General features: G+C 39.4%; 1 protein-coding gene and 1 pseudogene across 1 annotated transcript in view; one reads left to right on the top strand and one right to left on the bottom strand.

The window, feature by feature from the left end:
* The first annotated feature begins 17,349 nt into the window (after positions 1-17,349).
* Positions 17,350-18,341, top strand: LOC126249219 (hsp90 co-chaperone Cdc37-like; annotated as a pseudogene).
* Positions 18,342-23,025: 4,684 nt separating this feature from the next.
* LOC126249218 (hsp90 co-chaperone Cdc37-like) overlaps positions 23,026-26,087 on the bottom strand; it is a 69,529-nt gene continuing 66,467 nt past the window's right edge. The window contains exons 2-4 of the mRNA XM_049950873.1: positions 24,263-24,383; positions 23,570-23,731; positions 23,026-23,324 (exon numbers count right to left, since the gene is read on the bottom strand). Coding sequence (XP_049806830.1) covers positions 23,026-23,324; positions 23,570-23,731; positions 24,263-24,383 — 582 coding nt within the window. The remainder of the gene's footprint in view (positions 23,325-23,569; positions 23,732-24,262; positions 24,384-26,087) is intronic.

Here is a 26,087-nt window from a genome sequence, read left to right as displayed (position 1 = left end):
TTTGTGTCGTCGGAAGAGGTCCGTCGCCCCAAGTTTAGTCTCGCGTGAAACAGCAGAGAGCCTTTACGTGAAACATACACGACTTGATTTCTTCCATTTATAACTAGAAATTTTCCATGGCATCAAGAGTGGCGACATTGGACGATGAAAAGAGTGCTAATAGGGTGGTTGTGAGCCTAATAATATGAATAAAAACTAAAAGAAGAACAAAAATCATTTCCATTTCCACCACTGAATGAACATGAAGTTATGTAAGTGAAATAACTCCTGAAATTATTTTAAGAGTAACTGATATCGTTGAAATAATTTTATAAAATTTTTCCGATTTAAGATATTTTTGTTTTAATACTGAGGATGAGTTTCCTTATAAACACAGAAGAAGTTGAAGACAACATGCTCTAATGGTGGACGAAGCCGACACCAAGAATGACGTTTCTTGAGACTGAAAGGAAGGCTATAAAGAAAGATGGGAGGCTTAAAAGGAAGTTAAAAAAAGAGAGCTGCCGTAGGCCTAGCTGTTGTCGGCGAAAGGACGTTATAAAAGAAGGAATTCTGTTTCTTCTTACACAACACACGTTTACCTTTAATCCTGATGAAAATAAGGGTTATGCGTTTGCATCTTTGAGAGAAGAATTTTTGCCACATAAACATTTTACATTTCTTACAACAATTAATCACTGATGGAGATAGCGAAATTCGGAAAGATATACGTTTCTGAACTGAAACACGGTGTAAACGTGGGACTACCTGTTTCATTTAGATAGACTGGAGAATAAGTAAGCAGGCAGTTTCCTCTGGTTGCTGTTCATTTAGATCGACTGCAGAATAAGTAATCAAACAGTTTCATCTAGTTGCTGTATATTTATTGCAGAATCAGAGTTACTTTTCATCTAGTACACACGAAGATAACAGCCACCCTTTACTCCATTGAAGTTAATGTGAAATAAACGCCGTTTAAAGTCCCTAGGTTTGTGTCATCGTATATAATATGCAGTTAATTTTTAAATAGTTTTTCCTATCGAAATATACTTCTTGTTATTTGGAGAGTTTTTTTACCACAAATTGTTAATACGGAAACTATTATTTGTGTATTTGCTATTATATAACTGTCAAACGTGTTATAATACGTAGAGACTATGAGACACATTGCTCAGCTACGCAGTTGAAGCAGTAACAGATTTATGAAAAGTCGATTACTGACGTTCGTTAATTCAGAATAAAATAAATTACTCCATTGCATCAGTCTGGGTGAACGATGAACTGCCTCTGACATTAATCTTAATGTGAGCATCATTTGCCCTGTTTCAAGTCGCTGTTATCACATAACTACCATAAGCGACCAGTTGGAAAGCTGCTGTTCTTCCAAAACATTAGTTTACTTAATGTTTACTTTATTAATTTTTTAAAAAATTAAATAGCTTTGATTTGTCTAAATCATTACGTCATAAGTGGTATGCAATAGAGTATCTGGAGACTGTAGGAAACGTAAATGCAAAATTCCAATTTGAAGTAATAGCAATTACTCAGCTTCATCTGTGGATGGTAGACGTCAAATCATCGAATATGGATACCGGTCCCAAAAACGCGTGTCTCATTATACATCATTCCATGTCTCGGTTAGTGATCAGTGTGGACAGGAAACGAATGCGTAGAAAGCGAATGCAGATCGTTTGCATTTCTACCATATTCTGGGAGTGTAACTTCAACCACACAAAGGGTTTCGAAACGATTAAATATTAAAAGAAAGTTTCGTCTGCCGGTCAAGGCCAGGTACGATTAAAGATGACCTAAGTAAGTAAAGCAATAATCATTCCGAAGATTCCTTTGAACGTCACAGTGTTTTATTATACATGGTCGTTTATTTTCCTCCATCCTTCAGTCGTGGATTCCGAACCACGCTCTGACTCGACATATTTCACAGCAACAAACTTTGCCATTCATGAAAGAAGTGATGAGTAACAGATAAAATTCCTGAGACTGACTGGAGATCGAATGCGACACAATTAGATTCGTAGTCTGGCACTTTCCCACTTTTAATTTTCTTTTGTTTTAGTATTATTTTGAGTTCTGATGTTAATATGTCAAACAATGTCTGTCTTTGTAGTACGAGGGCAGTTCAATAAGTAATGCAACACATTTTTTTTCTCGGCCAATTTTGGTTGAAAAAACCGGAAATTTCTTGTGGAATATTTTCAAACATTCCCGCTTCGTCTCGTATAGTTTCATTGACTTCCGACAGGTGGCAGCGCTGTACGGAGCTGTTAAAATGGCGTCTGTAACGGATGTGCGTTGCAAACAACGGGCAGTGATCGAGTTTCTTTTGGCGGAAAACCAGGGCATCTCAGATATTCATAGGCGCTTGCAGAATGTCTACGGTGATCTGGCAGTGGACAAAAGCACGGTGAGTCGTTGGGCAAAGCGTGTGTCATCATCGCCGCAAGGTCAAGCAAGACTGTCTGATCTCCCGCGTGCGGGCCGGCCGTGCACAGCTGTGACTCCTGCAATGGAGGAGCGTGCGAACACACTCGTTCGAGATGATCGACGGATCACCATCAAACAACTCAGTGCTCAACTTGACATCTCTGTTGGTAGTGCTGTCACAATTGTTCACCAGTTGGGATATTCAAAGGTTTGTTCCCGCTGGGTCCCTCGTTGTCTAACCGAACACCATAAAGAGCAAAGGAGAACCATCTGTGCGGAATTGCTTGCTCGTCATGTGGCTGAGGGTGACAATTTCTTGTCAAAGATTGTTACAGGCGATGAAACATGGGTTCATGACTTCGAACCTGAAACAAAACGGCAATCAATGGAGTGGCGCCACACCCACTCCCCTACCAAGAAAAAGTTTAAAGCCATACCCTCAGCCGGTAAAGTCATGGTTACAGTCTTCTGGGACGCTGAAGGGGTTATTCTGTTCGATGTCCTTCCCCATGGTCAAACGATCAACTCTGAAGTGTATTGTGCTACTCTTCATAAATTGAAGAAACGACTTCAGCGTGTTCGTAGGCACAAAAATCTGAACGAACTTCTCCTTCTTCATAACAACGCAAGACCTCACACAAGTCTTCGCACCCGAGAGGAGCTCACAAAACTTAAGTGGACTGTTCTTCCTCATGCACCCTACAGCCCCGATCTCGCACCGTCGGATTTCCATATGTTTGGCCCAATGAAGGACGCAATCCGTGGGAGGCACTACGCGGATGATGAAGAAGTTATTGATGCAGTACGACGTTGGCTCCGACATCGACCAGTGGAATGGTACCGTGCAGGCATACAGGCCCGCATTTCAAGGTGGCGTAAGGCCGTAGGATTGAATGGAGATTACGTTGAAAAATAGTGTTGTGTAGCTAAAAGATTGGGGAATAACCTGGTGTATTTCAATGCTGAATAAAACAACTCCTGTTTCAGAAAAAAAATGTGTTGCATTACTTATTGAACTGTCCTCGTAAGACATAAAAGCAAAAAAGAGAAAATTTGTTTATAACTTCATCTTCGAAAAATGTCAAAAAGAAATTTCTCAGACTACAAAAGCTTTTTCAGATACTACTAACTGATTTTCAATACGTAACTTATACAATTTGGATAAATGATGTGATATTAAATAAATAGATGAAAATGCATGAGACATTTTAAGTTCAACACTGTTACTATACACCCTCCTTGTCATCAGAAGCTGTAGTATCTTTTTTTGTAGATTCTTTCTTTTTTGCATCTGGAACCCACACATCCAGAAACTATGCAGCGTTTCATGTGGTACTGCGCTTATCGTTCAGGCATCTTCAGATTTATTTGTTGAAGTAGTCCTACATCCTGATCTTCAAAACACTTTTTCAGTTGCGGTGGGAGGCTTTCTAGGACTTGCAGTGCGTCAAAGCCTCCTCAGGCAAGTCTTGCTTTACCTTCTTCTTCTATGGCTTCAGCTAGAGCGGCCTTAGTATTCGCAGTTGCACTTGCCTGAATCCTTTCTATAAAGGAGTAGAGCTCCTCTCTAAGAATGAGTAGAGCTCATCATCAAATTGTGTTTTATATTTCTTACAGTAAAGTCAATTTTGCTAAAGAAGGATCCAGCACATTCTCGTGCCTCAATATCAAGTTTTTGTGTCCGTTCTAGCGTATGCTAAATGAAAGTACATTGATGACCCACACGCTTCACTAGGTCATATTTCTCGTCCATCTCCAAATTAATGTATCAAGTAACCAAAACATTTGCTGTATATTCACTTACAAATTCTGAACGGTTCTTCAGGAAACGCTTGCTGTCATTATACCATCGCAGCGTTCCAGAATTCTTCATGAACTTTTGATATTTCGCAATATGTTCTTTCAAACGTTATCCTTGTTCCTCTTCAGACAAAACTTCTCTTTATGGTTTTGGAGCTGTGTTTATTACGATTTTACCGAATCAATGTTTTCCTATGGTATCAACGTTCCATCGATAGAAGAACTGGTTTCAGCTTATCCATATTTTCTGCCCAATTCCTATTACGTTCGTTGAATTTTCTTTGTTATATTTTCATTTGTTGTTCTGGGTTATTCAGTTTCTTCCCTGTATCGTCTTTTCTCTTGCAAGTGTTCTATTCGTCCCTCATGTCTCCAACGGAATAATGATGTCGTATCAATACTGGGATGTGCATCATTCTCATCATCGGAAGTCTGCTACAGAGGGTAGCAGCGACGGCTTTTGGTTCACACAGTGTTGGTTTTACGCAGCATACAAAAGAGCTGCCATTTACGGTAGGAATCAGTTCCGGCGAGATGCAGCAAATAATGTTCTCACTTGAAAATTGTTTTGTATTTTCTTTTTAATTTTATTTTATTATTTTTTTTTAAATTATTCCTTTAATATGTCCTACACTGTCTGCCTTCGTAATAAGACATTTGAATCAGAAACAGACGTAACTGATGTTTAACTATATCTTTGAAAATTGTCTACACAAAATAACGGATGCCTTCGGATTCTTACATTGATCATCTCTAACCGAGTCTAACGATGACTCACGAACGAAACCTCTTTTAATTTTTTACCTTTTCAAATTAATTCCTGTCTTTGAAGATATCTCCCTGCAAATGATAGGAAAGCAGACAATCTACAGTAGATTTCTACTGGCTCCGACTAATGGCCAGTCTCCAAAGCATAACACATGTGTTCTGAGTGTAGATAGTCTGCTTGAATACACATTTCAGACATTCTGGTTTTTGTATCAAGGGTTCCGCGTCCGAAGTAATGTAAGCGCTTTTACATCAAGTACTCAGGAACACCATGCGTTGGTACTCACCACTTGTGGATACATGTCAGCATGCGTTGGTTTTCTGTAAACACAGATTACTTACAACCTGAGAAGACTGTAGTGGCAGAGCACTGTTTAACCGACGCACCCAAAGTGGTGTAAAATGAGACAAAGATGATTGGGACCGGTCTCTCCAACCAATGCGTTGTTATGCACCATCCACATATGCAACTGAGTAATTACTGTTACTCCAAGTCGGAATTTTGTATTTACATTTAATACAGTCTCCAGGTATTCTGCTGCACGATTTACTGCGTAAAGATAGAGACAAAAATTTTAATAAAACAACAACAAAGTCAAATAAAGTAAAGTTTTGGAAGAACAGCAGCTTTCCTACTGCGTGGTGATGAAGGGTATGGTAATATTCTTGTCGCTGGAGTATATGTTCATCGCATATCCTGACTGGTGCTGGTTATAAAAAACAGCATAAAACTCGTAAAGGTAGATGGAGACATATTTTACACTCTATGCCAACAGGCACTCCGTTCAGCTGCGCACCATTCATCATTTAGGAGGTTTACATGCTCTTTCGTGATATTGCTTTCAAACATTATTGATTGTTGAAAATGGAAAACAAGTTCCGTAAGAAAATGTCAACATATTTCGTCACATCTTTGTCGCTGACTCATTACATGAACAGCAATTACTACGCCTGATTTTTGTAGACTTTTATTGTGTAACGGGGTTCATATAAACGATTCGTTGAGCAAAACATGTAGCTGTTAATCATAGCTTCCTACTACTCCGTATGTTGCAGATAATGAATTCTTTGACAGAATTATGGAAACCACTAAGACTGGCCTCGGTAGCAAAAGTTGTAGGGAAACTCCTTAACCTGAGTCGAATACTTGAAGTTTCGTAATTTATTGATTCCAAATCATTTATAGAATACTATTTATCTCTTGTTATGAACCTAAAATAGCTCAAAAACCAGCTTTTTAAGAACAGCTTTAGCGTTTGTCACTCAAAATGAAATCTGAGGCAATTTTTTACCTTTTTATACTAAGTTAGAGGTAAAAACTGATAATCAATTGCTACCAATTTTATGTTGTATTTGTTCACTGCCTGTAGGAATATTCTTGCCTGAAGAACTGAGATACAATGTTGGTGTATGCAGTTGATCTTACACTGCAGATGCTTTTGAGTGCACAGATACAGGCAGATGTAACTTAGTTGGCCGAATACAAGACAGAAAACTAAAGCTATGTTGGATGTAGCTCTCCTTATTATATTTTTCGCTGGTCTCTAAAATGGAACACCGTTTTCCACAGATAATTTATTTTGCATCTGAAACGATCGTTTCTAATTATAAGGCTCAAATGGTTCAAATGGCTCTAAGCACTATGGGACTTAACATCTGACGTCATAAGTCCCCTAGACTTAGAACTACTTAAACCAAACTAACCTAAGGACATCACAAACATCCACGCCCGAGGTAGGATCCAAACCTGGGACCGTGGCAGCAGCGCGGCCCCGGACTGAAGCGCCTAGAACCTCTCGGCCTCAGCGGCCGGCTAATTATAAGGAAATACCAGAAACTTATCAGTTATTTTAAACCTTAGTTTGAACATATTTCGTTGAATTATGTGCTACACTCAGTTTGTTAATTTGTTTAGCACGTTATAGTCCTGTACCAGTTATACAACGGCTTCGTCAAAAAGTCTATCTTTAGAACAAGACTATTAATGGAAGACTCGAGCTGAAAATATATCACATCAGTTCCTCATGAAAGTGGAAAATATGCGGTGATGGGAAGGAAATAAATAGCATAACAGGCTTAAATCTATGGAAGCAATTGCCGATTCTGAGAAACGCTACGAGTAAGCAGAAGAAAATCATCGATTTATCAAAAAGCAACTGCTGCTCGATCTGGGTAATTACAGTATTCACGATTTACAATGTGTACTAAACATAGCATAAGATAACAAAGGAAGAAATCGACAGTATATAATGTCTGAGCCCCCTGTTGACAAATCTAAGAGAAACTCTGGATTAACAGAAGTCAGAAATCGACTTTTCATAAAATTGTTACTGGTAAGCTAGAACAGATTGTCAATATTACGCATACTCTCTACGTATTATAATACGTTTTGACATCTACATAATAGAAAAGAATAAAAAAAATGTCTTTCGAATTTTCGAATTGTGATAAGGAAATAACCCAAATCAAATGAAGTGCAGTTCTAAAAGAAAAACTATTTACAAAGTAACTGCACGTTAAATACGATGAAACAAATCTATGAACTTCAGACGGCTGAACATTAGCTTCAGTGGAGTAAAGACTCGTTTTTATCTTCTTGTGTACTAGATGAAAACTAACACTGACTGTACTATTAATATAGCAGCTGACTGATTACTTATTCTGCAGTCGATCTGAATGAAACAGCTACTACACTCCTGGAAATGGAAAAAAGACCACATTGACACCGGTGTGTCAGACCCACCATACTTGCTCCGGACACTGCGAGAAGGCTGTACAAGCAATGATCACACGCACGGCACAGCGGACACACCAGGAACCGCGGTGTTGGCCGTCGAATGGCGCTAGCTGCGCAGCATTTGTGCACCGCCGCCGTCAGTGTCAGCCAGTTTGCCATGGCATACGGAGCTCCATCACAGTCTTTAACACTGGTAGCATGCCGCGACAGCGTGGACGTGAACCGTATGTGCAGTTGACGGACTTTGAGCGAGGGCGTATAGTGGGCATGCGGGAGGCCGGGTGGACGTACCGCCGAATTGCCCAACACGTGGGGCGTGAGGTCTCCACAGTACATCGATGTTGTCGCCAGTGGTCGGCGGAAGGTTCACGTGCCCGTCGACCTGGGACCGGACCGCAGCGACGCACGGATGCACGCCAAGACCGTAGGATCCTACGCAGTGCCGTAGGGGACCGCACCGCCACTTCCCAGCAAATTAGGGACACTGTTGCTCCTGGGGTATCGGCGAGGACCATTCGCAACCGTCTCCATGAAGCTGGGCTACGGTCCCGCACACCGTTAGGCCGTCTTCCGCTCACGCCCCAACATCGTGCAGCCCGCCTCCAGTGGTGTCGCGACAGGCGTGAATGGAGGCACGAATGGAGACGTGTCGTCTTCAGCGATGAGAGTCGCTTCTGCCTTGGTGCCAATGATGGTCGTATGCGTGTTTGGCGCCGTGCAGGTGAGCGCCACAATCAGGACTGCATACGACCGAGGCACACAGGGCCAACACCCGGCATCATGGTGTGGGGAGCGATCTCCTACACTGGCCGTACACCACTGGTGATCGTCGAGGGGACACTGAATAGTGCACGGTACATCCAAACCGTCATCGAACCCATCGTTCTACCATTCCTAGACCGGCAAGGGAACTTGCTGTTCCAACAGGACAATGCACGTCCGCATGTATCCCGTGCCACCCAACGTGCTCTAGAAGGTGTAAGTCAACTACCCTGGCCAGCAAGATCTCCGGATCTGTCCCCCATTGAGCATGTTTGGGACTGGATGAAGCGTCGTCTCACACGGTCTGCACGTCCAGCACGAACGCTGATCCAACTGTGGCGCCAGGTGGAAATGGCATGGCAAGCCGTTCCACAGGACTACATCCAGCATCTCTACGATCGTCTCCATGGGAGAATAGCAGCCTGCATTGCTGCGAAAGGTGGATATACACTGTACTAGTGCCGACATTGTGCATGCTCTGTTGCCTGTGTCTATGTGCCTGTGGTTCTGTCAGTGTGATCATGTGATGTATCTGACCCCAGGAATGTGTCAATAAAGTTTCCCCTTCCTGGGACAATGAATTCATGGTGTTCTTATTTCAATTTCCAGGAGTGTAGTTCCGCGTCTATACCATGTTTCACCTGAGAAACGCATTAACGTTTCGCATGAGGCTACACTCATCCAATATTAATTATTGTAAAAAATGCAAAATAATGAGCCACATAAACTTCGTTAGTTAAAAAACCAAACGCCTAACCTTCAATATCTTCCGGATTAGAGGGAGACATTTCTTGCGTTAAAAAGAAAAAGGAAAACACAGACAAACACACACACACACACACACACACACACACACACACATATCCCGCTTTTATAACATCCTGGCATCTTATGTAATTCACTTCCATGCACTCTTTTTTTCATTATGATATAGACCAGAGGGACTATATGGTACTTTCTAATTCGTTAAAACGAAATACGAGCGTTAAGCTGATCTTTTGCCTGTCAGTAACAAATACAAGATAGCTCTTCTTTTATTTTTCTTCACATTTTATTCCTCTAACCTTCGCTTATATCCTTCTTTTTACTCTTCCAAACCGTCATTATTGGCGTCGGCTTCAGCCCCCTTTCACGCATTTTGTCTTCATCTAGTTCTGTGTTTGTAAGAAAACCCATTACCTTCAATTTTAAAACAAAAATTCTTCAATCAGAAAAATTTTATAAGAACATTTCCTCGATATCAGTTACTCTTAAGTTAAATTCGGCATTTCTTTTTAGTAACATATACTGCATACTCCTTCAGTGGTGACTGTGCAACTGCGTTTAGTTCTTCGTTTCGTTTTTAATGATGTTATTCGGCTTCCAGTCTCCGTTTATAGCATTGTTTTTACTGTCCAGTATCGTCACTCTTGATGGCGTCTTCATTCGGCATGAAAAATGCCTAATTATAAATGAAGCACACTAAACTGTGTATTTTCTAAAGTATTAATTTATGTCGTTAACCGGTGCTCGACTTAGAAGACTATTATCAGTCAGATAATGGCCTTGCAAGCTGACAACCGGTTAATGAACTACACCGATGGTGTAGACAACATACAATTTTGTGCGTTTCACTTATATTTATGAAGTTGCTCTACCAAGAAGAGACGGAAGTAACAGTTAACAAAACATGTCTTCATTTCTGTTAGTTTTTCAGTGTTGAAAGAAAACATTTCTTCATTAGTAAACAATGAGTTGATAACATCCTTTTGTCGACAAACAGTCTTCCAAATAATTTAGGTAACTAACTTCGTGATTCGTTTCACTTCCACGTATGCTTTATTCATTTCTCTATATCACCCAAAGACTTGTGACTTCTTTAGAGTCACCAAAAATAATTAAAAATGACGTTATTTTATCCATTTTAGTTAGAGAACACCGCATATCGTTTTACAATCCATGCTGATCAGTATACATATTCTACGACGTGGGCTCAACTTTCTTTTACAATCCATGCTGATCATTGAACTGAATTAAATACACGACTGTAAAAGAAATGAAACCTATGTCTCACAATGCGTAAAAGGGGGCTTTTTATGAAGTAAGTACAATGTACAGATCATATAAGTGTAAAACTACATAATTACAAAAACTTCATTATACTTTAGGACGCAGATATAAAACCTTTTTTAAACTATACAATTACAAAAATTATGTTATGTTTTAGGACACGAACGCAAAACTTGCAAAGAAATCAATGCTACCATTTGAAAATGGGCTCAAGCGGGAAATAATTATGGTACAATAAAACATTTTCAAATAAACTTGTGGCTGACTGAAGTATTTCCTGCTGTGTAAATAAAAATGAGCCTCAACCTGGCCTATTAGCATTCACTAGCACACTTGCCACTGTCCTTTCTTTTCGAACTGTTTTTCACTTTATTTCCTACATTTAGACTTCATTTCTGCCCTTACAGCCTTTCTTTCACTCTCCAAAATCGTCACTAGTAACGTCGCTATCATTTAACACGAACACATGTTGACTTCGCGTTCTGTTATGTTTGTAAGGAAAAAAGTAAATACGTATGTCCTTGATTGGCTGTGAGTCCCTCAAGAGGTATGTTCAGCTGCCTCTTTGCAAGTTTCCTCGGTTGGACTCTACTTCTGAGACTTGTGCGCCCTCAACCTACCCCAGTAATGCTACTGGATAAAGATAAACTACAGTTTAATTTGGAATCCAAACCGTGTGTTGTTCCTGGTGCAAATTCACATTATGAGACCTGAAGGCTAGCGTAAACGCAAAATGGAAAATTCCAGTGTCTGATCTTGCTTCAGTCCCGCGACCTCACGGTCTCCACCTTCGCACAATATCACTTTATTTCTTCATTTACTTTTTTTTCGGGCCTCCATCCACCCCTACAGCCCGTCCTTTCCCTCTCCAGATTATGCTTTCATCAGCTAGCTTCCTTCAGCTATATCTGTATTTTCCTTAATTAAATTGATTCTTCTTCAATGAATTTTCACTCTGCAGCGGAGTGTGAGCTGATATGAAACTTCCTACATATTAAAACTGTGTGCTCGCAGTTTTAATCTGTCAAGAAGTTTGATTCTTCCTGCTTAAAATTAACTAAAAGTGACTATTTCCTCATAGAACACAAACTTTCTTCTTATTAAGTGCGTGTTATTAATTCATTTGTGGAGTTTACAAAGATCTACAAGTATTACAAGTATGTTCTTATTTTATTTGAAATTATGGAATTCAATTGTACTTGAACATAAACTCGAAACTTCTTCCTCTGAAACGTAAGTTTCGGGTTTTCCTGTTAAATATTTTTGATATTCCTTGTACTTACAAAAATTGTATGAACGGGCCAATTTCTTTCTTTTTCCAGATGCTGTTGACTATTTTGTCCCTTCCTTGGTTTAAGTACTGTTTGAATTCAGTTACAGATTCACTTCCATAGCTGATGAAGTAGTTTCTATAGGAATATATAAGCCACGTGACTGTTCTCGTGTGCTCGTTTTTGAAGCGGGGACGTTTTGAGATCTGCATTCATTGTTTTTCTGATGTTAATTTAAGCCGTGTTGTTGTTAATAACATCTTACATTTCATTTAGTCCACTTCCATTAGCTTAGGATCCTTGAAAAATCTATTGTTTGGAGAAGCACTGTGTCAGTCAAACTACAGTGTTCGCAATACGAATTTAACATGAATCTCACTTGGTGTCGCCGCCGGAAACAGATCCTTTAAGGAGGAGCGCAGCATTGAACTTACAGGCGCATCCGAAACGTTAGACTACGCTATCTTTCAGTTAATATAATTGTGTTTGATTTGGACGAGTAGTGTGTGTACTGTTTCATTCTGCAGTTCTTCCGTAATTCTTTCCGTAATGGAGTTCTTTTCATTTAGGAGTTTTTACAGAATTCTCGTTGTGATTTTGAGAGTGTGAGTTATATAATTTGGTATCCGTCGATAAGCTCTACATCTTCTGGTAATTCGTCATGCGAATTCCAATACATACGATTGTCTCGGTGGTCGTTTCAAGGGGCTTTCGAGATTTTTAACTAAGAGAGCTGTGCATTTTTTCTCACAGTCTATTCATCCTAATCCACCCTCATTTGATTGTTTAGTTAACTGGTATGTGGTTATACGGAGTAGCACCCCTTTCCCCCTGGACCATTCTAAGTATTTCTTTATTTGAGCAATACATTTTCGCTCTGTGGGTATTATTTAGCTGTATAACACGTTTTTAGAGTGCCAGTACATCAACGTATTGAATTTTTTGAACAAATATTACGTTTCTACTGCTGTTTACTATTAAGGCGCCTCTTACTTCCTACGCTATTTATTTTGAATTATTATGTAAGAGTTCGCCGTGTTCTTTCACAGTTTAACGCCAAACAATTCCACTTAGTCGTATTCTGTAAATGATTGTGGTATGAGTTATAAAATTTCGTTCAACGGCAGGCTTCCAGTGGGATACCGTGATGACTGCTCGATCTGTGACATCGGTCAGATTTAGTCCTCTAATCATGTTGTGTAGGGGTTCATCCTGTTGTGCCTGCTTACTTTACAAGACAACTGAATTGTTCCCCCATTCTAACATCACCCTTTTTATGCCTCAGAAAGTTCGGGATTGTTTCACTAAGAAACTTTCATCTGCTAACTCTGTTATCTGATATTGATGGGGCATAAAGGTTTAATATTTTAGTTTCGTTTGGTTTGTCTTTGACGACACGTCCATCCTGCTGCGTTTCTAAGTTCTCTGATTCTAGTCCCATTTTGGTTAATATTCGGCAGCCCCAGACGCTAGAGACGAATTTTGTTCTATAGATTGTATTGCGGCAGCAGGTTCATCTCTTAGCAAGCTATTTCTTGAAGGAAAGCAATGTCCACGTCATTGGCTTTTAAGAAATTCCCCAAAATCCTCATCCTCGTTTCACTTGTTATTCCACAGACATGACGCATGAGTAGAGTCAGCATTGTCATATCGCTATTTTGAAGTTTTCCTGTTCCTTCTTATTCCGCCATTTAATTGTCTTGTTCGGATTCGCTTCAAATAGATTCATTTTCCGTTTCTCCCATCTCGTCGCCTTGGTACTTTCTTACGGCACCATTCTTGCATTATATTGATGAGGAACAGATATTTGATGCACTCTGTTAGCTTTTTTCCTGGAAAGTATTTTCAAACTGATTCTTAACCGTTTCATTCTCTTCAGCGTTGTCCGAAATATCGTCTAGTGCGAATTTCTTTTCATCCTAAATAAGGAATTGTCCAGTGGACTCATTGGCAGTGTTCGCGGTGTTACCCGTTGCGTTACAGTAGGGGGCCATTCCCTGCCACTCTAGTCCCATCCGCCATTGCAGAATATTTCCTAGAATGAACACTCGATTTAGGTAGTTTTCTCAAAAATGCTCTAGCTCATTGCACACATGACATGTGGGAGTTTACGTAAGCCTTCTAAATACCTACAAGAATGTAATATCGGACGTAGCAAATATTCGGACAGACCCAGTCCCTTTGTACCACAATCTTCTGTCAATTAAACCACTTTTCGAATTCAGTACCTTTTATTTGCCACATTTAATAACTACCCAATGAAGTTCTTGCTGTTTATTTCTGGAGGAAGTTTTACCGTCCTGACAGTTCTAAGTTCGCTTTTTGCTATACCTATATCAACAGTAATGATAGAGCCATCGTGATCATGGAATTCGCTTTTGTCTTGGATTTTCGGTAACATTCTAACACAAAAGAATTATACAATTCAGCAAAAACGCAGCATTTCTCACTGCCCGTCTGAATAAACTCAGCATTTTCACCAGAAATAAGGAAATTATCATGCAGCCTATCATAAATTTCCAACGCTGTAGATTGCACATGCCTTTTTTCTTGTCGAAGAACTTCTGTATATTTATCCCGATCTAATACGCAACATGATTTACAGGTTCGAAGAGGAATCTCTGTTTCACGAACGACATACAAAAGGGGATGAACAATTAGGGTTATGTACTTACAAGTTCGGCGGCTTCTCAAGGAACGTGATACCTTTATCTACATCTACATACATACTCCGCGGTGCGTACTGGAGGTTACCATGTACCGCAACTTGTCGTTTCTTTTTCTATACCATTCGCCTATACAGCGCTGGAAACGGCTGTCTGTGGGCCTCCGTATGACCCTTAATTTCTCGTATCGTATCTTCGTGGTTTTACGCGAATTATATGTTGGCAGCAGTAGGATCTTTCTGCAGTCAGCTTTAAATGCCCGTTCTCTGTATTGTCCTTCTAGGACGCTGGCTGGCGTCTCAGAGGGAAGCACGCAATTTGACTGCTAAAAATGTGCCAGGGAAGGATGGCAAGTATATGGGCTAGGCATGTGATGTATGACGGTAGAGGCCGGTGGGAAGCGATACTCACTGAAGGCGATGTGGGGACGTAAGCTGGGACGGGGGTGACAGGAAGGACGAAGGAAGAAGTTTTGGATGGAGGGTGTGGGGACAGTGGGTTACCTGAGACAGAGGCCAGGAAAATAACGGGAACAGAAGTTGTGTTGAAGGATAGCTCCCATCTGCACGATTTATAGAAGCTGGTGGCGAAGGGAAATATCCTTGTGGCCAGAGTTGTGAAGCAGCCATTGAAATTCATCACGCTGTGCTCATCAGCATGTTGTGCCACCAGGTGTTCAACTTTGTTCTTATCAACAGTTTAGCAGTGGCCATTCGTCCTGGTGGGCAGCTAGTTCGTAGTCATACCGACCTTAAAAGTTGTGCAGTGTTTGCAGCAGAGTTGGTATATGACACAGGTGCTTTCACAGGTGGCCTGGACTATGATCGGGAAGTATAAGCCTGTGACAGGACTGGATTAGGAGGTGCTGGATGGATGGAGTAGGCAAGTCTTGTACCTTGGTCTGCCACAGGCACATGTGAGTTTTCTATGTGCATTTCACTCTGTTTTGTCAAAAGATAACTGCAGAATCTAACAAGTTTTCTCTCTTTCAACAACTCAACACTTCCGTTCTGCAATGAGTGGTCTCCTTTAATCAAAAAGATTTATTTGTTCATTTAACTAACCCTCAGGTAACCAAGGGGTCGGGGGTACTTTATGCCTTACTTACTTATACATGAATATCTATTCATAGAGTATGTTGCAAGCCGAAGACAATAACAATTAACGAAATTTGCATTTCCTAAATTTTTCACTGTGGGCGTAAAGTAATCCCCGCATCGGTAGTATACATGACTGAAAGAGTGTTGATATTGCTAAGAGTGAGTTAAAAGATACTTTCTGGTTCTGTACCCTACTTAGAATGGTTTGTAAAAAGTATGTTGTCCACGTAGGTCAACAACAAATAACTAATTATACTTTTTTTTCAAACTTTTCATGGTTGCCATAAAGTACTCCCCTGAATCCCCACCCACCACTGGCAATGTGCATTACCGAAAATGCGATTCTATTGCAAGTATTAAAGAGGACTGTTCTATCACAATAATGCTAAAAACCGATAGATATCTTTTAAAACACAGATTCTGATGGCATTCCTTATAATAAAGATGGAGTCTTTCATTTTACTGTAGAAAATCTTAACACTGCATTAGGAAACGATAAAATGGTGTTTAGAGGGTTAAGTGCTGCTGAGAGGAGTGTGACTGAAGCTGGAGGATTGGTATGTGGGGCTGTGTAATGTTGGAGGGTTGGTGTTAGGGGAGAATGTATTTTGAATAGGTGTGACTTGCGAAAGAGCCAGGTCATGAATATGGATAAAACAGAAGAGGATACTGTGGGAAAGAAGAAGAGAGCTGTGATGTGAGGAAAGATAGGGACGAATGGATTGGACCTGTCAGGAGGGGCATATCTCAGGGCGGATTCAACTGTCTAGGAGCTGGGGAAGGAAGGGTGAAGGGCTGTGGAAGCATTGTTGGGAGATTATGTGGAGCACTGGAAACACGGAACTGCCTTATATGAAATGAGCGTTGATAAAATCTTATATAACGTCTAAGTAAGAATGATATCAGTCCCTTAATTTTTTTTGTGCAGTACACACCGCAACATATTCTGATTAGTTCGTTACAACTTAATGTGGACGTACCTTTCCTTAACCTACAGCTTCATTTCGACACAGGAAGCATAATATATCGCACTGTAAAATATTTTGAAAGACTGTTCGCGCCAAAAGCGAAAATAAGTGATACTATTTGCTTCAATGTGTCTTTACGAAAATATTTATAATTCTGTAATAAACAGCAAGAATAATAATGACTCGTTACTCTGCAGCTATGGTACGTTCCTGTGATATTTTCTGACATATCAGTACTTTATACTTTTCATCTGTATCTCTCCTTTTTTAAACATCCATCCTGAAACTACAGTTTTCCTTTCACTCTCCAATATCACGACACTTGACGTCGGACATGGACATAACATATCTTCTTGTTCGGTTAATATTCTTGTCGGTTATGCTGCCTTATTATACAATCATCTTGACACGATATTTCATGGGTCCCCCTGGCCGCCATCTTCAAGTCAGAACACTGTTTGCTACGTCTCGCCAGAACTGATTAATACCGTAAACGGCAGCTCCTTTATATACCGCGGAAAACCAACAGTGTGTGGGCCAGAAGCCATCGCTGCAGCCCCCTATCCCCCGTGTGGATGGAGCCATTCGTTGAAGCAACCAATCTTTGGGATATTTTACGGGATAAAATTACCGTAATCTAGTCGAGACCTACAGACAAAAATGCGTTTTGTAAAATATGGAAATGGCAGTGTTTGATGCATGCTTTCACAGAAATGAGCGAGAGGTATAGATCCCATGGAAATATAAAATGCTGAAGTGCAGTTGTTTTCAGGTGTATCCATATGTTGCTAATCAGCTGAAGTGGAGATGGTGGACTACAGTAAATGGAAATACATTGAAATATCTGACTTTGAGGATGATACACATATTAATATTGATACGTCATCGTTATTCTGATGGAGATATCAGGCACGAATAGAACGCATGGAAGAGCAAAGACTATAGAAGGAATAAACTGGAAATGGTAGAACAACAAATGAAAATAAAACACAGAAAATAAAAAATTAACGAAAGTGAAAGGAATGAGAAACAAAATTTGGATAAGCTGAAACTAGCTCTTCTATCCATGGAGCGTTGATGCCATAGGTAAATCAGGATTCGTCAGAACCGTAATAAACACAGCTCCAAAACCAAAACGAGAAGTTTTGTCTGAAGAGGAACAAGGAAAACGTTTGAAAGAACAATTTGCGAAATATGAAAAGTTCATGAAGAATTCTGAAATGCTGTGTTTCCTGAAGGACCATCCAGAATATGTAAGTGAACATACAGCAAATTATTTGGTTACTTGGTGCATTCGTTTGGAGATGGAGGAGAAACATGACCTAATGTATCATGTGGCTCACCTACGTATCTGTATTTAGCACATACAGGAATGGCACAAAAACTAGATATTAAGGCACGAGAATGTACTGGATCCTGCTTTATTGAGATAACTGAAAGGAATGTAAAACGCCATTTGATGATTAATTCTACTCATTCAGAGAAATGATTCAGGCAAGAGCAACTGTGAAACGGAAGAGCGCTCTGTCTGAAGCCGAAGAAGAGGAACGTAAAGCAGACTTGCCTCAGGAGGATTTAATATACTGAAAATATTAGAAACCCTCTCAAGACAATTGGAAAAGTGTTTTGAAGGTCAAGATGTAAGACTACTTCAACAAATAAATCTGAACGTGCCTGAACAAGAAGCACAGTACCAAATGAAACGCTGCATAGGTTCTGGATTTGTGGGTTCCAGATACAAAAGAAAGAATCTGCAGAAAGAGAAATTACAGTTTCTGATGACCAATAAGTTGTTTTGAAATAGTGTTAAACTTAAAATATTTCATGCGTTTTCATGAATGTAAGTAATATTAAAGTACTTACGCAAATATTATAAGGCAAATATTGAATATCAGTCAATAACATTTAGTTGCAGAGATGAAGATACTTCTGATTTAAAGATAAATGTCTGTTTGTGATTTATTTGTCTTACTACAAAGGCAGACAATGTTTGACATACTGTAATCAGAGCTAAATACACACTAAAACAAAATTAAATTAAAAGTGGAAAAGTGCCATATTCCAAATCCAAATGTCTAGTGTTCTATCTCCAGTCATTCACAGTAGTTTTATCTAACACTTCTTTCACGAATGGAATCTTTGTTGCTGTGAAAAGTGACGAATCGCGACGTGTTTCGAAATCCTCGTTTAACTTTAGATTTCCCTGTAGCTGGCTGGGTAAGACAATTAAAAAGTCGGAGGAGGCAATTGCATGCCACCTCCAACAGGACCACGCCTAGTCAAGTACTGTGGGGTTCAAAGGTATCTTCGGAATGATGATTGCTTGACTTCAATAGAGCATCAGCCTAACCTTGGATTTCGCACGAAATTCTAGTCTAACGTTTTACTCTTTGAAAACCCTTCTTGTCTTTGAAGACATGCTCACATCATACACTGTGGTGACAGGACTCATGGGATAACTCCTAATATCGTGTCGGACCCTCCTTTCGCCGGGCGTATTTCCGTACCTTGACGAGGCATAGCCTGAACTAGTCGTTCGAAGTCCCCTGCAAAACTATTGGGACATGCTGCCTCTATAGTCGTTCACAACTGTTAACGTGGTTCCGGTGCAGGATTTTTTTCACATATGACTTTTCAATTACGTCCAATTCATAATGGATGGGCGATCTGGCTGCCAAATCATTCGCTCGAATTGTCCTGAATTTTTTTCAAACTAATCGCCAAAACTTGTGGCCCGGTGATGTGGCCTTTGTCGTCCATAAAATTTCCATCGTTTTTCATGAACATGAAATTCATAAATGGGTGCAAATGGTCCGCAAGAAGCCGAACGTAATGATTTTCAGTCAATTGTCGGTTCATTCCATGTAAACATAACCCATACCAATACAGAACCACCATCACCTTGCTCAGTGCCTTGTTGACCAATTAGGTCCATAGTCTCAGGTGTCTGCAAGACACTCAAACCCTACCATCAGCTCTTACCAAATGAAATCGGCACTCATATGAACAGGCTACTGTGTACCAGTCGTCTAAGATCCAACCCATATGGTCACGGGGCCAGGAGAGGCGCTGCAGGCGATATCGCGCAGTTAGCAAAGGCATTCGTGCCGGTCATCTGCTGACAGAGCCCATTAACGCCTAATGTCACCACACTGTTATATGTTCGCCGTACGTCCCAGATTGATTTCTGAGGTTATTTGACGCTGTGTTGCTTGTCTGTACTACGCAAAAGCCGCTACTCTGTCCATGGTGAAACGTAATGCCTGAAATTTGGTTTCCTCTGCACATTCTAGATACTGCTGATGTAGCAATACTGAATTCCGTAACGATTTCCGAAACGAAATTCCCATGAGTCCAGCTCCAATTACAGTTCCACGTTCAAAAGCCGTTAATTCCCGTCGTACGGCCACAGCCACCTCGGAAACTTTTTCACATGAATCACCCGAGGAATACTCAGTTCCATAACGATTTCAGAAATGGAATGTCCCAAGCGTCTAGCTATAGTTACCATTCCGCATTCAAAGCCTGTTAATTTCTGTCGTACCGTCCCAGTCACGTCGGTAACCTTATAACATGAAATACCTGAGTACAGAAGACAGCGCCGCCAATATACTTCCCTTTTATACGTTGTGTAGGCGATACGACCGCCTTCTGTATGTGTGTATATGGATATCCCATAACTTGTGTCACCATAGTTTATGATAGGAAGGCAAACGTTCTGCATTCATCTTCTATAGGTTCCGTGGAAGGTCCAAACACCAAAGCACAACGGATCTGTTTCGCTGTGCAGCTAGTCTGCTTGAATACAGACATATGGCATTCTAGTTCTTGTTTCAAGGTTTCCGCGTCCGAAATAGCGTAAGCCATTTTGCGGACGTTGGTGTCAGCGGAAAAAGTCCGTCGCCCGTAGTTTAGTCTGGAGTGAAACAGCAGAGAGCCTTTACATAGAACATACACAACTTGATTTCTTCCATTTATAATTAGAAATTTTTCATGGCGTCAAAAGTGGCGATATTGGACTGTGAAAAGCATGCTAATACGGACATTGTAAGCATAATAATATGAATAATGAAGTACATGTTATTGAAAAGAAATCGTGAAATTAATTTAGGAGTAACTGACATCGATGAAATAATTTTATAAAATTTTTGCGATTTCAGATATTTTTGTTTTAACACTGAGGATGAGTGTCGTTATAAACACGGAAGAAGATGAAGACAACATGCTCTAATGCAGTCAGCTCAAAAGAGATAACACTTAATAACAGATGTTAACAGCCGCTGCGGAAAATAGCAACGCAAACAAACGTATTATGAAAAGTTGATTACTGACTTCTGTTATTCCGGATGTTCTCGTAGTTTCCTTAACGATGGGCTGTGCCATCATGTACTTTCGATCTGTTCCGCTATTACAATATGTTTAGTTAACGTTATAAATCGTGGATACTGTAATATACTGAAGGATGAACCCCCAACCAGGTGTGATGGTAGCTGCTCAGAAGCAGCAGCAATTGGAGTCTGTTAAATCGCTCAATTACTTCTGCTGACTCATAGTGTTATCCAGAACAGGAAAAGTCTTAAATGAATTGAAGGGTTCCAAGTGCTTTCTTACAATTACCTACAAAATAGCTTCAGATCCAAAAGAAATCTTACGTTAAAAACGGTATTTCACTTTAAGGAAGAGCAAAAAATATAAAACAGTGAGCTAGATCCAACATACGTTTAGCGTTTCGTTTTCCATTCGGCCAATTACGTTACGTTTCTCGGTATAAGTGGCTTGCAAAATAATTTGCAATGTAAGATCAATAGAACATCACCAACAATGTAACTCAGTTATTCAGGTAAGAATTTTTCTACACACAAAGAACAACTGCAATATAAAATTTGTAGCTACTGATTAACAATTTTTAACACGAAATTAGTAGAAGGAAGTAAAAAACTGCCTCAAATTTCATTTTTAATGACAAATAGTAAAGACGATAAAGTTGTTCTGAAGCAACTGGTTACTGAGCTATTTCGGAATCGTAACAAAAGATAAATAGTGATTTCATAATGACCTGTAACCACTAAAATACTAAACTTCGAGTTTTCAACACTTACGTAGGTATTTCCTACAACAGTTTTCGGTACCGAACACAAGTTTGATTGTTTATGTAACTATGAAACAGAATTCAGTATCTCTAGCATACGAAAAAGCACGAAGCTTTTTTCCCTTACGAATCATTAATACAAATCTTGTTACACAATAGAAGTATACAAAAATCAAGAGTACTAATTACTGTTCACGTAAAGAGTCGGTTACAAAAATGTGAAGAACTACTCTGTGTGTATTTATTTTGTCGTAGAACTGGTTTCTATTTTACGGGGCAAAGAACCCTATGCGTTGTCTATTAACAATAATCAACGCTGCTTGAAAATAATGGAAAAGGTTGTAGACTACCTAAATGAAATGGCGCACAGTTGAACGGATTGCCTGTTAACATATAGAGTAGAATCTGTCACCAGCTCTACGAGTATTCTCCTCTTGTCTATTACTAGCAGAATGAAATATTATGCTCCATTTCTTAGTCAGGGTAAACGATGAAATGTTATTCCTCTTACAGGAATCTTAATGTGAGAATCATTTAGTGTGTTTCAAGTCGCTGTTATCATAGATCTGCCATAAGCAACCAGTTATAAAGCTGCTGTTCTTTCAAAACATTAGTTTACTTGATATTTGTTGTTATTTTATTAACATTTTCTAAATGAAAAAGGCTTTGATTTGTCTCTATAATTACGTCGTAAGTTATATGCAATACAATACCTGGAAACTGTGGGAAACGTAAATGAGGGATTCCAATTTCAAGTAATAGCAATTACTCAACTTAATCTGAGGATGGTGGATGTCAAGTCAATGAATGTGGATACAGATCCCAAATATCTGTGTCACATTATACATTATTCCATGCCTCGGTTAGGCAGTGCTGCGCCACCGCAGACTTCTTAGGTAAAAGTGATGAGTGTTTACAGAAAACCAATGGATGGAAAGCGAATGTAGATCGTTTGCGTTTCTACCATTTTCTGGGAGTGTAACTTCAATCACACGAACGGTTTCAAAAGGATAAAATATTAGAAGAGAGGTTCGTCCGCCTGTCAAGGTCAGGTACGGTTAAAGATGATCTAAGTAAGTAAAGCAGAAATCATTCCGAAGACTCCTTTGAACGCTCCAGTGTTTTATTAAACATGGTCCTGTTCGAGACGGCATGCCGTTGCCTTCCTCTATCCTTTGAACTAACTTACCCAGCCAGCTATAGGAGGCCCTACAGTCATGGATTCGAAACTACTCTCTGACTCGGCATTTTTCACACCAACAAACATTGTCATTCGTGAAAGAAGTGACAAGTGACAGAAAAACTTCTGAGACTGACCGGTGATAGAACCCCATACATTTAGATTTGTAGTCTGGCACTTCCCCACTTTTAATTTTATTTTGTTTCAGCATTTTTTAAGTTCTGATTTTAATATCTTGAACATTGTCTGCCTTTGTAGGTAAGACATATGAAGCAAAAAAGATAGACTTTTTGTGCCGTTCCTGTATGTACTGAATACAAATACGTAGGTGAGACACATGATTCATTAGGTCATGTTTCTCCTCCATCTCGAAATGTATGCACCAAATAACCAAATAATTTGCTGTATGTTCACTTTCATGCTCCGGTTGACGCGTCAGGAAACGCTTGCTGTCATTATACCGTCGTAGCATTTCAGAATTCTTTACGAACTTTTCATATTGCACAATATGTTCTTTCTAACGAATTCCTTGTACCTCTTGGGGTTTTGGAGCTGTGTGTATTACGGTTCTGACGCATCCAGTTTTACCTATGCTATCAACGGTCCATGGAGTTGTATTTTCTTTCTTCTCGAATTTCTCTTCTCCTTTCTTTCTTTCTTTAGATTCTTTCTCAAGCTATAGAAGAGCTAGTTGTCCCATTCCTTTCACAATAGTTAATTTTTTAGTTTCTTTGTTTTATTATCATTTGTTATTCTACCTTTTTCAGTTTCTTTCTTGCATCGTCTTTGCTCTTCCATGCGTTCTATTCGTGCCTGATGTCTCCATCGAAATAATGATGATGTGTCGATATAAGGATGCGTATCATCTTCAACGTCAGATATTTCAGTGTCTTTCCATTTACTGTAGGCCACCACGTTCACTTCAGCTCATTGGCAACATATGGATAAACCGGAAAACATCTGCACTTCAGCATTTTATATTTCCTTGGTATCCATCCGTCTAACCGACAAGAATATTATCAGAATAAAGAGAAGTTGAATCCGAGACATCTTTATGTTTAGTTCGTAACTTTCCCACTTTTAATTTTGTATTTGTGTTTTTTTAATCTAATTTTATAGTTTTTAAAAATCCTGATTGTAGTATGTCAAAAACTGTCTGCCTTCCTAATAACATATTTCAGTCAGAAACATCGCTTCTGCAGAAGTACTTTCCCAACAATATTGACTTATAGAATTTACCTAAGTAATGTAATATTACGCACATACATAAAAGTAAATTAAATATTTGAAGACCAATACTGATTCTGACACGAATATGAGTCTTGTTCAGTTATATTCAGAATTGGTTCTTGAAAATGTTTTACATCAAATCACGTGTTGAGCTTTGTGTTGGGGAAGGCTGTCTAGGACTTCCAGTTGATCAGTTCCTCCTGGGCAAAGTCTTACTTAACATTCTTCTTCGTCAGCTTCAGCCAGAGCAACCTTCAACTTTACAGCTGCTCTTGAATGAATCTCGTCTATGGATGAGTGAGGTTCATTATCAAATGCTTTTTTATCTTCACCTTCAGCAATCTGAATTTGCAAACAAGATTACAATATTAAAATAACTTATGGGATTGCAACCGGGTGACGTCGCCACAATCGCCGATATTTCGACAGGAGCACACGCTGTTATTTTCAAAGCACAACATTCCCAAGAAAAACACATGAGATCTTCGGATTGATAACTGCTTTACTTACATAGATCATCTCTAACCGAGCCTAACGTTGACTGACGAAAGAATTCTCGTTTAATATTTTATCTTTTCAGAACCCTTCCTGTCTTTGAAGATACGCTTCCAGCAAATGGCAGGAAAGCAAACAATCTACATTAGTTATGCTTGAATACACATGTAAGACATTCTAGTTCTTGTATCAAGTGTTCCGCGCCCGAAGTAATGTAAGCGCTCCTAGATGAAGTCCTCAGGATTACCGTGCGTCGGTACAGTGGATGACAATTCACCGCACCATTCAACATTTAGGAAGTTTACATCCTCTTTCATGGCACTGCTTACAAACAGTATAGACTGTTGAGAATGGAAAATCAACTCCGTAAGAAATTAAACACATATTTCATCACATCTTTGTCGCTGACTCTTTACATGAACAATAATTACTGCCCCTAATTTTTGTAGGCATATATTGTGTAACAGGGTTCACATTAAGGATTCGTTAACGAAAACATGTAGCTGTAAATCACAGCTTCCTACTACTCCGTATGTTACAGATACTGAATTCTTTGACATAGTTATGGGAACTAAAACTGCCGTCGGTAGGAAAATTGTAAGGAAATACCTTAACAAGTGTCGAATATTGTAAGTTTCGTAATTTAATGGTCTCATATAATTTTTAGAATACTATTTATCTCTTGTTATGAACCTAAAATAGCTCAAAAACCAGCTGTTTAAGAACAGCTTTCTTGTCTTTAGCGTTTGTCACTCAAAATGAAATCTAAGGCAATTTGTTACCTCCTTACACTACGTTCGTTGTAAGAGTTGGTAATCAGTTGCTACAGATTTTTTATTGCATTTCTTCACTGCCTGTAGGAATATTCTTATCTGAGTAACTGAGATACACTGCTGGTGTTTGCAGTTGATCTTACACTGCAGATGCTTTTGAGAGCACAGATACAGGAAGTTGTAACTTAGTTGGCCGAACATAAAACAGAACACTAAAGCTATGTTGGAAGTAGCTCTCCTAATTATATTTTCCGCTCGTCTCTAAAATGGAATACCGTTTTCCACAGAAAATTTCTTTTGGATCTGAAACGATCGTATAGCCAATTATAAGGAAATACCCGAAACTTTTCACTTACTTTAGAACTTAGTCTGAACATATTTCTTTAAATTAGATGTTACACTCAGTTTGTTAATTTTTTTAGCACGTTATAGTCCTGTACCAGCTATATAACGGCTTCTTCGAAAAAAAAATCTGCCTTTAGAACAAGAGGCTTTACCCTTTACGTTAATGGGAGACTCGAGCTGAAAATATATCATCTTAATTCCTCATGAAAATGGAAATTGTTCGGTGATGGGAAGGAAACAAATAGCATTACAGACTTAATTCTATGGAAGCAGTTCCCAATTCTGAGAAACACTACGAATCAGCAGACCTAAATCATCAATTTATCAAAAACCAGCTGCTGCTCCATCTGAGAAATTACCGTTATCCACAGCAGGAGCTTCGTACTTCAATCTATTACAGTATTCACGATTTATAATGTGTACTAAACATAGC

This window comes from Schistocerca nitens, chromosome 3 (assembly GCF_023898315.1).
Source record: "Schistocerca nitens isolate TAMUIC-IGC-003100 chromosome 3, iqSchNite1.1, whole genome shotgun sequence".
Classification (NCBI taxonomy): domain Eukaryota; kingdom Metazoa; phylum Arthropoda; class Insecta; order Orthoptera; family Acrididae; genus Schistocerca; species Schistocerca nitens.
This window is presented reverse-complemented; position numbering and strand designations above follow the sequence as displayed.